The sequence below is a fragment of the Apis cerana genome, linkage group LG14 (assembly GCF_029169275.1).
Source record: "Apis cerana isolate GH-2021 linkage group LG14, AcerK_1.0, whole genome shotgun sequence".
Classification (NCBI taxonomy): Eukaryota; Metazoa; Arthropoda; class Insecta; order Hymenoptera; family Apidae; genus Apis; species Apis cerana.
Window position 1 is genome coordinate 981,640 of NC_083865.1, and position 17,942 is coordinate 999,581.

General features: G+C 21.9%; 2 protein-coding genes across 2 annotated transcripts; both read left to right on the top strand.

Moving 5' to 3' along the window:
- Positions 1-2,110: 2,110 nt before the first annotated feature.
- LOC108001261 (uncharacterized) lies at positions 2,111-4,972 on the top strand. The gene is made up of 5 exons (XM_028668402.2): positions 2,111-3,331; positions 3,414-3,513; positions 3,572-3,673; positions 4,417-4,572; positions 4,657-4,972. The coding sequence occupies exons 1-5, from the start codon at positions 2,949-2,951 to the stop codon at positions 4,714-4,716; spliced, it is 801 nt and encodes a 266-aa protein (XP_028524203.1). The 5' UTR covers positions 2,111-2,948; the 3' UTR covers positions 4,717-4,972.
- A 9,944-nt stretch (positions 4,973-14,916) lies between these two features.
- On the top strand, positions 14,917-17,672 carry LOC108001260 (uncharacterized). The gene is made up of 5 exons (XM_062084202.1): positions 14,917-15,610; positions 15,681-16,081; positions 16,144-16,243; positions 16,307-16,408; positions 17,265-17,672. Exons 1-5 carry the CDS (start codon positions 15,317-15,319, stop codon positions 17,457-17,459), a joined length of 1,092 nt encoding a protein of 363 aa, XP_061940186.1. The 5' UTR covers positions 14,917-15,316; the 3' UTR covers positions 17,460-17,672.
- The last annotated feature ends 270 nt before the right edge of the window (positions 17,673-17,942 follow it).

Genomic DNA, 17,942 nt, shown 5'->3' on the forward strand with positions numbered 1-17,942 from the left:
TCTTCTTTAATTGTATGATAATAATAATATATTACTTTTCATAAATTCTTTAATTTATTATAAATTCATTAATTTCAAGATTAATATAATCTTTTATTAGAATTATATTAATTCAAAACTTTTTTTGATTTCTATAAAGTAAAAAAATAAAAAAATAATACTTATTAAAAAAAAACAGAAAAATATCACTATCTAAAAAATATTAAAGAAATTTTTTATCTTTTGTTACTAATTAGATGTCTAATAAAATGTTTCACCTTGATTATTTCGAATAATTGCTGAATACTGCAATGAATTTTATGAAATTTATAAGGATGGAATTTAAATGGCTTTGAGGAGAATATTTCATAAAAGTGTTTTTTTCGTAGTGACTTCTCAATGATTTTTTTAGATATTTTATGTTCATTTTTTTAAATAAAATAATCTAGTAATCTAAATCTCATATTTAATGAAATATTAATGAACTAATTTTTAATATGTATTTATTATCATAAACTAAAAGAAATTTACTTTTTATTAAAAACAGCATTTTTAAATATTTTAATAAATTTTTAAATATTTATGAAATATGTATATTACACAAATAATTTTTAAATTATTTGTTTAATATTTTCTTATATCATCGATGAGTTAAAGTACATTTTATTTTTTAAAATTCTTCACAAAAAAAGTCTAATAGACAAAAATCTAATGAATCTAGTGACCAGAAATTCTCCATTACGATCGATTTATCGATTTATTGGGAAATTGTTTCTGTAATGTTTGTTGTAATTCTAATATACAACAATTCTAATATAATGCTGAATTATATTAATAAACGGATATGTTGTTGTACATTTGTAATCTAGTAATATATCCATAAGGAAAACTTTTGTATTTCCTTTAGTATTCACGAATATGTGATCTAATTATCTTAACATTGAATATATTACATTATAAAATTGATATTGTATTATTGTTGACAAAAATTAATAAATTAGTAATGTAGATATAAATTGTCTAATGCTTTGTGATCATAATACAAATAATACATTTTTTTTTAAATCAATATGATCGTGATTAATAAAAATGCAAATAAAATATTTTGTAGGAAAGAAATCATTTTTTCCAAGTAATAATAATAATAACAAGTTTTTTTACATAACTATAATATATATAAAACATAATTATTTTATCTATTTGTTATAAAAATTTTTGATAAAAGATTAAATTAAAATGTTAAAAGATATCAATTCTATTTACTTTAATTTCCTAATAGTAAATACATATTAAAAATTATTTTATCAATAATTCGTTAAATATATATTTAAAAATAATATATTTAAATAAATATATTGAAAAATATGTAAAAATATAAGATTCAGATTCATTATTAATTTTAATACATTTTTAAAAAATTTTTTGTTCCATTTAGAAAAAATTAAAATGACCTTGAAATCTTCAAAATCTCCTTCTTTATTCAAAAAAAAACAAATACCTTATGATATGTTTAAATTCCATATCTTAAAATTTTAATAATATAAAATGTATTATTTAATTTAATAATATTTAATTTAATTATTTAATTTAACTTTTTATCAAATTAGTTAATATTCTATTATACACGAAGATTGAAATAGATTTAATAATTTAATAATAGCAATAATATTTTCGTTTTTCATTTTATATATACATATATACAATCATATATGTATACGATTCTTTGGAATTGTTACTTTTTAAAATTTTTATTCTGTTAATTAGTCAAAAGAATATTTCATAAAATAATAAACAATTTTGCAATAATATATTTCAATAAATTTATTTCAGTGAATGTATATTTGATTTCTAAATTATATAGTCATATCTCAGAAAAAGATTATCTTATAAAATAAAATACCTTATAATGTAAATATTTTGTTTGTCGTTAAATTATTCCAATTATAATATTTTGGTAAAATTTCTTAATTTTAAATAAAAATAATTTTATAAATCATTTGTTTGCTTTAACTATGAAAATTATTCACGTATTTTGATTATTTGTATTATTATTCATTTTGTTACGAATTTTAATTAACTTAAATATGTTATATATTAACAATTATTTATATTTTCCATTTATCGTTTATGATTGCATTCATATCGTAATATCTCTATTTTGTAACTATCAGTTTTATTAGAAACACATATTATTATACATATAGATTAAATTACATTAAAATCTCTTTAATTGTAGTTTTTTAAATATCACGTCTAAGCTATTATAGATAAAATATTCGTTTTCCGTTTTACGTAAAAGAATATTTTTTTAAATACTATTTCCAAGAAAATTTTAGTTCTCTTGCAAAATAATTCCCCTTTGCATCTGTACGTTACAGCATATGGTACGTTAATGTATAATGCAATCGATAATTATTACCATCGGTTTACCAGAAAGAATGTGTTACAAGAAATCACCAACATGTTATTAGTTGATATACTGAGTATTATTTATTAAATATTCTATGTTCAAATAATATCCTATACATATCCCACTATTGCATCAGTTGAATTATATTTGGTTTGATTCCTAAGAGAAATAGTTTCTTGAAACTATGTTGAAATACGTGACTCCAGAAAAGGGTATTTATATTGTTTGGCTTAGTGTAGCTTTGTCTTTTTGTTGGCCACTTCCTGCAAGTAGTACCAGAAAACAAATTGTGTGCATAAAAATTTTACAGATTAGTGCTATAATTAGCGCTTTTATGGTACTCTTACCTTTAATTTACGCAATTCACTTGAATGTACACAATTTAATCAATCTTTTCAAATGTATCTGTTTATTAATATGTGTGTTTCAAAATATTATACAAACTATCATATGTTTCATAAAATATGATGTTTTACAAGTAAGTTTTTATTCATTTATTTTATTATTTGATTAAAATGATATATATCTTAATTACAAGTTATAGCGTGTAGTTGAAGAAATGATGACCTGTGTTAAAGAAGAACAACTACATAAAATTTTATGCATATATGTCAAGAAATGTAATATTTTCTACGGCGGAACTATTGTGTTAACATATGGAGCTGCAACTGTTTTTGTACTAGGACCAACATTCTTGCCAATTTCTTTTCCATGGGAAACAGAATATCCATTTCAAATTAATGATACTTCAAGAAATATTATATACGTCCACCAATTTTTCTTTACTTATCAATGTGCTGCACATATTTGCTTAAGCTTATTTGGAGCACTTCTTCTTTGGTTTGCGGCTGCAAGATTTGAATGTTTAGTTGAGGAATTACAGAAAATTACAAACATCGATATGCTGATCGTTTGTTTTAAAAAATTATTATTTTTAAGAAGGTATGTTTTTGTTAGTTAAATTATTTGTTTTTTGTTTATTTTAAATAATTTAAAGTATTTAAAGTATAATTTTTTTATCTAGATACGCAGAGGAAGTGGTGAACTGTATTCGTTTTTTGGTATTTTATGCTATCGCAGTAGGCACATTTATGTTGACTTTATCTGGTATTATAATGATTATAGTAAGTAAAATTTATGATACAATGACTACGATGAATTAATATTGCAATTTATAAACAGAATTCGCCAACACTTGTAAAAATTCAATTCATAATCATATGTATGTCTTCTCTTATGGAAATTTACATGTATGCATGGCCAGCTGATCACATGCAAGATACAGTAAGTTATATTTATATTTTGAATAATAAAATTAACGGATCACAAAAAATTGGTTAAGAAAATTCGTTTCATAATTCAGTTATATCGCATTGCAAAACAAAATTTACATTATTTAATTGATTTTTCTTGTGAATTTTTTGTCATTACGATATATGAGTTTTTTTGTCACGAAAGTAAGTTTGGTTTTCTTTTTTCTAAGTAAATTGTATTGAATTTAATAATACTTAATTTTAAAGTTAAATTAAAGAAGAAAATATATTAGTAACTTTTCTAAGTAAATTGTATTGAATTTAATAATACTTAATTTTAAAGTTAAATTAAAGAAGAAAATATATTAGTAACTTCAAGATATATTAGAAAATTATATGGTTGAATATTTATTTTATTTATTTATTTAATGAATTTATTGAGTTTATGTGTGATAATGTTGTTATAAGTGATAAAGTGGTACTTTGAATAAATAGTTTAATATCAATAGCATATTTTTTATTCAAAGTGCAATGATATGATAATAAAATGATAAATCTGATTTAGAAAATCCATTTTTACATTTTCATTTTTTTAATATATAAAAATATATATATATAAATTAACAAAGTAAAAATAGAAATGTTTTCCTTCAATGTTATATAATTTTTTTTTATAAATGTACAATATTTAGTTTAAAATATTTAATTTTTCACTGTATGTAATTTATAAGATTCATTTTTTCCTAAAGATGATCAATCTTTCATAATTCGTAGAGTGTAAACATTTTACAAAGTGCATATAACTCAATATGGTATGAACAGAGCTTAGATATGCAAAAGAATTTGCTGATTATATTGATGTATCAAAGACCAGTAATTCTTTCCATTAATGTTCTGTTACCAGAGCTTACTTTACGTTATTATTGTTCGGTAAGATAAATTCAACATTTAAAATGTGCATTATGATGAAGGAATAAAGTAAAAAAAATTAAATATAAATTAATAACATTTCAGTACGTGACAAATGCTTTCTCTGTTTTCACAGCTTTGCGAGCTGTGGTGGAAGATAAGTGAATATAAATGCATTTCAAATCATTGTATAATGAAGTCTTCATCATATTAATAATAATCATTATGATAGTCATCATTAGAAAATATGATAAATGATCATGAGCAAATTCTATAATTATTAAAGTTATCAATATTCTTATATTATTGAAAATAAATATGTTTATATATCTATACATTAATTTTTTGTATTAACAAAACATAAAGTTTATTAATATTTCAGTATACTTAATTAAATAAAATTATTGTATTATACAAAAAATAATTTTATTTTTTTTAATTCTATCATTTTTTTTATTATAATATGTATTAAATCGACATATAGTAAATATTTAAAAAATGAAGAATATTTTTATGATGTTCTTATGTAACATTTTTTTTATAAAATTAGATTTTTTGTAATTGCATTATACATATTTAATACGTATTTAATTATTTCTAATTTGATATTGCTGTCAATTCATATAGTGATGTATAAATAATTTTTTTCATATTTCTGAATAGAATTTTTTCTACTTTCTTAAATTCTTGTGAAATACTATTATTTTTTATCAATTTCGTAATTATTACACACAATTATATTTTTTTAATAATAACAATATAAAATATCAGAAATCTCTTATTTAATAATAATTTAATAAATTGAATCTCAAAAATATTGTCACATATATGAAGATATAGAAAATTTACAGATAAAACATCTCATCTAACAACTATATATATTTAACTAATTATTTTTTAACTAATCCTATATCCTAAATCCTGTGCGATATCTTTCGAAATAAATCTCAAATAAGATACACAATAAATACATCTTATGGGATTATAATCCTATATAATATCGATGGCGAATCAGCAATCAGATATTTGGAACGAATTATTGATTTCTAAGATATTATTGAAAAACTTTTAATAACATCTGTTGAAAATTGTATACAGACGTTATAAATATATTCAACAATATTATTATTAAGATGTTATTAATATGACTTGTTTTTGCTATAATATAATGATTCAAGTGATTAAGTGAAAAAATGTGATTGCTATCCTAACATATCTTAAGATATTTTACTTATACGATAAAAAATTTAACCACTTTTTCTCAAAAATTAAAAATATTTGATTTATTAAATACTAATATTTATACTAAATCAAATATTTATGTTTGATTTAATTATTTCAATGTTAGAATAAAAAATTAATATTTTTAAAAAAATATGAAGTACAATCAAAAATAAAAAAAAATGAATATAAAAATATTTGCCCTACAAATGCAACAATTGCTATTATTTTTTATATATTTCGAATTAAAACTATCTTCTGTTGGTTATTAGATTAAGTAAGAATTAATTGAAAGCAGATCTCGTTCAACATACAAATATTTGTAAATTTTCATAAAAACAATTAAAAATTTTATGAGAAACTTAGATAAATATTATAGATAATGATTATGAAACTGCTATTATGTTATCAGTTATATATATATACGATTTAATTTGAGATTCAATGACAAATAATATAATGAAAATAGCTATGTTAATGATATATGTATGTGCAATTTTTAATGTATAATAATTTCAATATAATTTTTTATTGTATATATAGTTATTTATTATATTATATTTATTTTATACATCTTGATAAATTTTTGAATCTAAAATATTTGCTTCTTTTTTCAATCGTGATAATTCGCGGTATCATATGAAATTCTTTTTTGGAACTTCATATAACATGTTTTGAAGTACTTTGATTTGCAAAAAAAAAAAAAGAAACAGATTGTTTACTACAACTAGAGATGGGCAAAATTTTAATAATTGAAGTTAAAAATAAAATTATTTCAATTTGTAATTCGAATTTTTAAATAACTCCAATTTACTGTGCCAAATGAAATTAACCAAAATTATTTGAGAGGTGATCAATTATAGCTATGAATAAAAATTAATCATCGCAATTGTCATTTTAACTTAATTTTATCAAAGATTTCAAATTGCAATTAAATTGCAATTAAATATGCCAAAAAAGAGAGAAATTTTTATTTATATAATAAATAATAAATATAATATATTTTTATGAAAGACAAAAATCAAAATTGAAGCGGCTAAGATAGTTTGAATTTTACTTTTTAATAATTTTATTATTTTCAATAATTTATATTTCTATCAATTTAAGTTTTTAGCAATAATTTACAAATAAATATAAGTTACATTTTAAACATTTTAATAGCAGTTATTCAAGAGATTAAAATAAAATAACAATGATTGTAAATTATATTTGTGTGCCATACTTTATAACCGATTACCAGAAAAATAATTGCACGAATTCTACTATTCCTGGAAATCGCATTTTATTATTAACTCTTTTTCATTCTCTTTTAACTATATTTTCGCCAAAAATAATTATTGAAAATAGAAACAAAATCCGCAACAATTTCTGCAAAAAATCAGAATTCATTTCAAATCGAAATTAGTCATCGTAGAAATCAAATACATTCAAGTTAGGTAAGTCAGAATATAGATTCCGATCAAAAGCCGTGAAATCAAATATTTAGTTAGCAATTAAATATCCGATAGAAACTGCGGAATTCAATCAGTTATTAATCAGCCGTAAAAATAATATAAAATCAATTAACATTAAACTCATTCAAAACAATATAAATAGTTACAACATATTCTTCGAGGTATTTAGTTGAGACATTCTTTGTCGAATAATATTTAAAGTCACATTTTATTGGACTTTAACATTCGATCCTTTCAGTCAGATTCAACACAATCAAGAAATGGATTCAATCAAATCAATACCTATTGAGCAGTAGTTAATAATAGAAATTATTATCAGGAAGGAATTCATTCAACTTCATTCATCAGAGATTCACTACTGCATTCCTGATTCATTCCAGAAAGAAGCAATCAACACAGAAAATTACATCCATTTTCCGATCTATATTCAGCAACATTCAGTACAAGCATCAAATTCCAATTTGTTGTTTCAGCAATCAGAATTTTAACCAGCAATCAATTTTTAATATCATTAATCTATTTTTTAATTCCAGTAAGTGAATTCTCATTGTTTACGTTAGCGGAAATGGAATTTAATTGATAACTAGTAAATATTCCATTAAAATATCGCTGACAAAATTTAAGAAATTCTTTGAAGAATCCAGATTGCAAATGGTAACATTTATAACTTATAAATGTATGATACATAAAATTCTTAACAGATATTACAGTATTTACAACATAGAATAAATTATCGCAGGTATCGAGTTAGAATCATTGCATGCAACTTTTCGCGATGATTTTGAAAATCAGGAGAAATAGGACGCGCGTCAATAGAAAGAAAAGTCTTTCTTCATTGTTAAATTCAATTATGTCTTTCGAATATTGTTACCCAGCAGCAATATAAAAAAAAGTTCCAAAAATTGGATCAACTTTTATATTATTGATTCAGAATAGTGAATAAAAAGATTCGAATTTGCAAAGATTTCATTATTTGCAGATAAAGAAGAATTACGCTACTTGCATAATAATTCAATAATTCAATTTGAGTGTATTCAAAACAAACTGTAGGCTAATTTGGAAGACAAACGCGATATGAGATTAACGCCGTCATCACATAGATATATATAAATTATTATCGATTAAAAATAAATTCTACATGTCAACAGAATTTATTAATTTGATAACAATTTGCGAACAATCATGTTTTTGTGTTGAGAAATTAGACAGTAAAAGACAAAATCGTAAAACATCCTTGTATTGGAAATCTTTTTGGAAGGAATTTAGATATTAGGCGAGTGGAAAAGTGAATATTAACTTTAATGCATAAGTCTACATTCAAGGATTTGTGCGATTTCTTATAGAATCAGTCAACATATTTAAAAAATTTCACGGCGAATAATCAACAACATCCTAAGCTTAATATGGACAAAACCATCAGCACATCGATTGGAGTAATCAATAGTATATGCAGTTAATATCTCTTCTGTCTGTTCATCTTATCTGGATAACCACCCTTTATTACAATAGATATTCAAAAAATTGTACCACCATGTAGATTTTCTATCTGCAATTTTTATACGGATCCGTGCGTTTAACGCGAGTATATTAATTTATAACCAATAGAAAATAATTCAGGACATTTTTGAACAATGGAACAATTTTCATAAGTGTGTGAAATAAGTTGCATGAGTTAGTACGCTTTTGAAGAGTAATATAAAGATATTAGCATAATAAAAAAAATAATATGATAAAAAGAATTGTCCGCCTGGAATTGGAAGTAATCGCCAAGATCTCCGTCATTCGTTAACTGAAGTTGAACCAAAACGTTCTGATTTCATGCGCGATAATCCCTGATTGTGGCTACTAATCAGCTACTATATGTTTAGATTGATGACAACATGAAGTATCTCGGTTTTCTTTTCTGGTATTTCGACGTTCATTTCGGCCGTTTAATCCACCAATTGGAGAATACTGCGTTATGCTTGCCTGTATATCCAGGATCAGAATGAGAAAGTTCACCACCTCTACGTGGGAATTATGCGGAGAATTATGAGATTATATATAGTACGTGTGTGAATTGCAGATCTGATAACAAGCAGAGCTCTTCTATCTTTTGGCGGAGACATATGCCAAAATATATGATTTTGTGAGAACCATTCATCGAGCGATCAGATCACCGAGACAGTAAATTTGACAGTGCAGCGAAGGTGAAATCGTGGTCTGCAACAGTTTCTCTCAGCGCATCATCGTAGGATCTTTCCTCCTAAATTATATCACAGTCATGAAACATTCATCTTCTGGATAACGCAAATTTTAACCTTAAGTTCACGATTGATTTGAAGCGTTTCTGTGTCACATCGATTATGATGTCTCACTAGGCCTACACGGACGTTTGTGCTATATATCTACATAACTTCCTAGAGATAACAAATTTTTCTTCTACTCCAATATTGAACATGGTATAGCTACAACCTTCTTCAACTGCGGGAAGACAAATTGTTGAAGAAAGAATATCTAAACAAAAGTAATCTTATATTATATTTCAAAATTCAAATTTTTCATAAATGATTTTATTCATTTATAACTTTATTTATCATATTATCTTATTTGATGAATTGTTTTATAATTTTATTTTTTAAAGTTAGTTTAATCAAGTAAGATTAGATGAATACATTGGTCCCGAAAATTCTCTAATTCTGCAATTGATTTATTGATTGAAAAATTATTTTTTTTATTAGAAAACCTGTGTATTTTCATTAAATTTTCACTAATGACAAGTATGATCCAATTCTCTTATTAAATATACATCATATTCATACTCCATTATTGTTGGTAATCAATGTATCTAATGCTTTTTAAAAGTTTAAAAGTTTAAAATTAATATGCTCGTGATTAATAAAAATATAAAAATAAAATATTCATAAAATCATAACAAGTATTAACGCATTGTATTGAAATTGAAGAATATCAGTTCGAGTATCTATTTTAATTTCTTGATAATAAAAATATAAAGAATAATTAAAAATTGTTTGGCCAAATATAAGATTTAGATTCATTAATTTTAATACATTTTATTTCACAGATTCTTTTCTACTGATTTATAATATCAAAAATAGATTATTCTATTTAAAAAAATCAAAGTGATCTTTGTAATTTTTAAACTAAATTTATAAAAAGATATTTTATGAATATATGCTTCTTCCTCTTCCAAAATCCTTGAAATTATATATTTTATAATTTTCATAAAATTTAACAGTTATTCAAGATGATCAAAATTTAATTGAGACATTTTGTATATACATATGCGAAAATTAAGATAGACAATTTAATATAATAATAATAATAATAATAATAATAATAATAATAATAATAATAATATAATATAATAATAATAATTTTCTTTATTTTCTATATATGTATACGATTATTATTAAAATTATTGATTTTTTTTAATTTTTATTTTCTCTATCAATTAATTAAAAAAATGTTTCATAGAATGATGAATAATTTTAACTAAATAATATAAGTAATTATAATATAATTAAAATTATATAAATAAATTATAAAATAATATAAGTAATTTCAGTAGATATATATTCGATATTTTTCTATATGTAGTTACAAAAAAGATTATCGTAATATTTAAGAAATTTAAATGACTATTATATTACTCTAGTTATGATAGCAGTAATAGAGATATATTACTATTCTCTACTCTTCCTTAAATCAATATAATAACTATTATTTCAAATACAACATTATATTTTTTAACTTTATATTATATACAAATGAAGGTTCTCTAATCCAACAAATCTAATTGTGTTTGCAATATTAATAAACCATTTTTGAATGATACTAATGAAAATGGAATTTTAAAATATTTAAAATTTATAAACTGGGAATATAGATTACATCTTAATATTAAAAAATATTAAAAAAAGATTTTATAAGTAAATTTCTTATTAAAAAATGTAATAAAAATAAATAAGTAACTGTTTAAAGTCGAAAATGGCGAATAACTTTGAATATTGCACAAATGGGGTACCTAAACTGATGCTATTGCTCGAAGGATCATCTTTTATTGTAGGACTGTATATTTGTTTAAATTATGAGCTCTGAATGAACGAATGATGGTACTTTAACTCTTTGCGGTTAATTGTAATGATTCTTCACCGTATTTTGATGTATATTGCGTCGTCGAATTCTCTCTTTTCAGTTTTCTATTTTTATTCTAACTCAATTGCAAAACTGTCGCGAGCCTTGGTTTTTCCTCCAATCCTTGCTTTTTGGGAAAAATGCATACTGAGAAAATTGGATGGACCAATGGTTGTTGGAGGACGGTCTCGAAGGATGGGCTCTCGCAAGGTCATAGCGTGTAGAGGTCAGGACTTTTGCGTTCGTTGCCACAACATCCATCGCATGGCGTGCAAATGTGGCTTGTGAAACAGCCGTTGTTATAGTATTTTTATTTAAATTAAAGATCTGCAAAATATTATGAAAGCCTCATAAATTATTGTCAGACCATTGACGATACTCAAACTGTCAAAAATAAAAGCCAGGTTATCCAATTATTTCACAAACTCAATCCAGTAACGCTATAAACTAATTCATTTTTTAAAATGAAAAATATTGCATATCAACCAAAAGAAAAAAAGAACATATAGAATGATAATACTAAAAAACTAAAAAACAAAAAAATTTTTTATCGATTAAAAATCTAATCTTATTTTTTATTGATTAAAAATCTAATCATAAAAATTTATGAAATCACATATCTGTTATATTTATAGCAATATAATCATATATCAAAGATATGATTATATAAAAATGTTGTATAAAATTATTCTATTGTTAAATATGTTAAATGCAGAGGAATATTTTTTGAAAGAATACTCAAAGTCATCTATTAAGTACATTTTATATAATGAAACTTATCCAAATTATAAATCGCAACAAAAAAAAATACAAAAATATAAAAAAAAAACAAAAAATTAGAAACATGCCAATCAACAAAAGATATATATACTGAAATCATATGAAATGAGAAAACATGAGTTAGGCTAATGCAATGAAATTTAATAGCGAAAAAATAAAAGTATTATTGAATATTAAATATTATTGAAGAAAACAATATATCGTTCAGACTTCTTAAGTCCTTTTAATTAAATTTAAAAATTTTTTAACTCTTAAAAATAAAACTGGATATCTATTTGTTTCGATTTATTAACAACATTAATTGATGTGATGATAATTTCTTTTAAATTTTGACAGACAAATTTATTATACGAAAGAATTATACGCGAAGCATCTCGAGTTTGAGACTCGCCAATTCTAAAGACAAAAAATTTTATTTTGTAATGGAAAGAATATAATAATATAAATATTGGTATTTCAACTCATTAGCTTTCTGACATGTCAAATTTTAGATATTTTTTGTTACAAAAATATATTAGAAAATTAAATCTTTCATTTAACTATTTTGAGATTATATTAATCATTAGTTCGATTCTAATAGAAAAAAATAAGAAAAATTTCGTTCCATGATCATAAAATTATTAGACGACTAAATAAAATTCAAAAAATATATAAATAAACATGTAAATCTAAAATTTTAACTTAAAAACACAAATGATATTGAAGAGGGAATAATTCTAAACAAAATATTCAATAAACAAATAAAACTAAATAATAAATATTTCAAACAATCTCAAACAAATAAAAGTTAAATTTTTTAGAAAAAAAGTGGAGATATTTAAGATATTTTATCCTGAATACAACTTTAATAAATTAAATAAAGGATTTTTATATGAATAAAAAATTTTTATATGAAGATAAAAACAAAAATATAGAAACGAAACTATGTAAAAAATTTTTTTAGAAAGAATAACACATGAATTAGAAATAATAAGAATATCACAGAAACATTCGTAATAATTCTCTCTTGTTAAAACACTAAATAGAAATATAGAATGATGTTATATAAGGATGCTATTTTTAAGAGAAGAATTTAGAAGATTCTTGAAATTATATATTTTTTAAGAATATTTCGTGATTGAAAACTGTGTATGAACATGTTCATGATGTTTAAGACATAGCATATGTCTTTTTTATGTCAATCTCAATTAAGTATTCAATGCGTCATGTAAATCAATGTTACTTTTAATACTTTAAAATTTTTTGAAAAACTAATTATAAAATGAATGAAAATCTTTGTTGTATAAAATTCTTCAACATAAATTTGTATGAAAGGATTGTATGAAAAGCATTTAATAATTGAGAAAGTACATAGACTTCAAAATGAAATTGAAAATTATCATAAATAGCGAAAATCTCTGCAGCACAAAATACTTTATAAATATTAAAATATAGTTATAAAATTAAATTATGTCTTCTACATATTTAATATTTTCTATACACTAATTCTAATATTTTCTTTACAATCTGAAAAAAAGTCGAAAAGTTTTTTTTACATTTTTTCTCATAACGTTTTTTAGTAGCTTTTCAAGTTTTTATTTCATTTTAATGATTGTTTTGCAAGTTGTGCTTGAATTAATTCTGTAGATAATAATTTTTATAATAGATTTTTCTATCTAAATAGTATATTTACAGCTATTTATATGAATAAATTTTGCATAAGCATTCAAAAATCTTATAGAAATCCATGAAATCAAAGCATTAGTCTAAAAATGAAAAATATGATACGAATGAAAATGAAAATAATGAAGTATTAATAAAGTATCATATTAGATATTTAAGTATACATTTAGATAAAAAAAACTTAAAAATTTTATAGCATAAACTTTATAATTTTATAACAATTTGAAAATAAAATTAAATAAAATGAATTCTTAAATCTCAGTTTTTATTAGAGAATAAATTTCTTTTATATAAAGTCGCACTTATCTCGATATATAGAACTATGTGAAAATGCTAATTATAATATTATCTCTCCTAGAAGTTTTATTTCGGAATCATTGAATGATATCTATTTTGGATTTAATAATATCTCCTTTATACATGATAATAATCATAATAATCAAAATAATAATCTTCCTAAAGACCTAAATATGATTTTAAAATATATCAGTATTTAAAAAAATATATATATAAACTTAAATTAGTAAATCTTTCGAATATATAGAAAAGCTTATTGATAATTTAATAGAAATAAGACAGTTGAAAGGACTTAACTTTTAGAATTCTGCATATGATAAAATCCAATTCTAAATATTGAACTGTGAACAATTGTTATTCACTAAATAAAATGTATATATATTCATTAAATAAATGTGATATCAAAGTATAACACGGATTTAAAAAAATGAGTAGAAAAAAAATTATATTGCTTCAATTATGATATTTTAATAAAATTTTTTGACTTTTAAAAAATTTAATTTAATTAATTAAAAAACTTTATAAAGTATCTGTTTTCTTTCACGAATGATTATAATTCAAAAAAATCCATATAATTTATATTGTTTATTGTTTATTGTTCCGATTATTTTATTTATTTATTTATTTATATTAACAATATTTCTTATTGCCTGAGATGAAAATATTAGAAATATATAGAAGATTAGTTTAACTTTCCATTTAAAGATTTCTATCATAACATCTGTATTTTGACAATAGAAAACTATCACAAAAATTATCAACAATCTTAATCAGAAATGTGTATTGTTACGAAATAAAATAAATAAATCGATACATTAAGTATTCTCTTTAATTGTAGATTTTATAAATATCACATATAAGTTATTGATACATATATACAACATATATACAACATTGGTTTTTCATGAAAAAATATTTCTTTTAAGCTATTATACTTTGAAGAAAATTTTAATTCTGTACACAATGATTTCTCTTTGCACCTGTTTCATACCATATGTTATGGTAATATATAATGCAATCGATAATTATTGCCGTTTGGTTAACCAGTAGTAGGAAAAATATAAATTATTAACCAACATGTTATTAGTTGATACACTGAATATGCTTTATTAAATATTCTATACTCAAATAATACCTTGTACATATCGCACAATCAGTTAAATTCTCTCTCGTTCAATTCTTTCAATTCTTAAGACAAACAGTTTCTAGAAAGCATGTTAAAACAAATAACTCCAGAAAAGAGTATTTATATTATTTGGCTTAGTGTTGCTTTGTCTTTTTGTTGGCCACTTCCTGTTAATAGTACTAGAAAACAAATTGTGTACATAAAAATTCTACAAATTAGTGCTGTTATTAGTGCTTTTATGATACTTTTACCTTTAATTTACACGATTCATTTGAATGTGCACAATTTAATCAATCTTTTCCAATGTATTTGCTTATTGATATGTGCATTTAAACATATTATACAAACTGTCATATGTTTCATAAAATATAACGCTTTACAAGTAAGTTTTCTTTCACTTATTTTGAGCGTTTGATTAAAAATATATATTTTATTATATATTTTACTTACAGCGTGTAGTTGAAGAAATGATGATATGTGTTAAAGAAGAACAACTATATGATATTTTGTGCATGTATGTCAAAAAATATAATATTTTCTTTGGAGGAACTATTGTATTAATATATGGAACTGCAACTGTTTTTGTGTTAGGACCTATATTTTTGCCAATTTCTTTTCCATGGGGAACAGAATATCCATTTCAAATTAATTATACCACAATAAATGTTATTATATATGCGCATCAATTTTTTTTCGCTTATCAATGTGCTGCGCATACATGCTTAAGCTTATTTGGAGCACTTCTTCTTTGGTTTGCAACTGCAAGATTTGAATGTTTGATAAAGGAATTACAGAAAATTACAAGTATTGATATGCTAATCGTTTGTCTTAAAAAATTATTATTTTTAAGAAGGTGAGTTCTTTGTATCACTTAAATTATTCATTTTATTATTATTTATTTTAAATAATTTTTAGATATGCAGAGGAAGTTGTGCACTGTATTCGTTTTTTGGTATTTTATGCTATAGCAATAAGTACATTTACTCTGACTTTATCTGGTATTATAATGATCATAGTAAGTGAAATTTATATTGCTATGCCTATAATATAATGAATTAATATTATGATTTATAAACAGAATTGCCCATTATTTGTGAAAATAAAATTCATAACTATATCTATATCTCTTCTTATGCAAATTTATATTTATGCATGGCCAGCTGATCACATGCAAGATATGGTAAGTCACATTTAAATTTTAAATAACAAAATTAAATAATCATAAAAAACTACTAATCAAAAAAAATCATACAATAATTTAATAAAAAAACTTTAAAAAATAAAATTTATATCGTTAAATTAATTTTTTTTATGAATTTTTATTTTTTTATTTATTATTAGAAAAACAAACAATGAAAAATATAAAAATAAAGATAATGCTTTTTTTTTTTAATTATTCAATTATTTGAAATTTAATAATTCTTGATTTTAATTTTGATTAAAGAAAAAAATATATCAATAATTTCAAGATATATCAGAAAATTATATTGTTGTTGGATATTAAGCTTATATGTATATGTGTGTGTGTGTGTGTGTGTGTGTGTGTGTTTTATTTCTTTAATGAATTTTATGAATTCATATATATTTAAATAATATTATAATGAAGTGAATTTATAAAATTACACTTTGAAATCAGTTTTCATTTAAAATGTAGTGAAATGATGATAAAACATATAGTAATATATGAAATTCTTATAAAAAATATTTAGTTTTTAAATACAATATAATTTAAACGGTGAACAAAATTTTTTTAATTTCATAGATTTGTCTAATTTCTAGAAAAAATCTATTTTCATTTTTATGTTCAATTGTTTAATATATAAAACATAGAAAAATTAATTTAACGAAATAGAAATAAAAATGTTTTTCTTTAATGATATAATTTTCTTTCATAAAAATATAATTTTAAGATATTTTAACTTAAATTTTAAAACTCTAAATTATAACAATATATATTTTATATATATATAAATTTATAACTATAATTTATAAAATTCAGTTCTTCAGAATAACAATTGATCTTTCATAATTCTTAGAGCATAAATGTTTTACGAAGTGCATACAATTCAATATGGTATGAACAAACATTAGATATGCAAAAAACTTTACTGACAATGATGGCATATCAAAAACCAGTAACTTTTTCCATTAATATTCTGTTACCAGAGCTTACTTTACGTTATTGTTGTTCGGTAAGACAAAATACAGAAATATTCAAATGTACATTTTGATGAATGAATAAAATATTCCTAATTATTAATTCTATTCTTAATTATATTATTAATATTTCAGTATGTGTCAAATGCTCTTTCTATTTTCACAGCTTTACGAGCTGTGGTGGAAGTTACATGAATATAAATACATTCTAAATAATTGTTAATGTATAATGAAGTTTTTATTATAATAGTCATTATTAGGAAATATATATTGATAATTATGATAGTCATAAGCAAATTCCATAATTGTTAAAATTATCATGGAATTTATTAATATTCTTGTATTGTATTGAAAATAAATATGCATATATAATGAAATATTTTTCTATAACAGTACTTTAAAATACTTTAAATTTGTTAATATTTAATTATAAAGTAATATTTAATTTAACAAATTAAATAATCATAAATATTATGCAAAAAATATATTTTATTTTATTTTTTATTATTGTTATTGATGATGATAATGATGTTGTTATTGTTATTGTTTCAATAAAA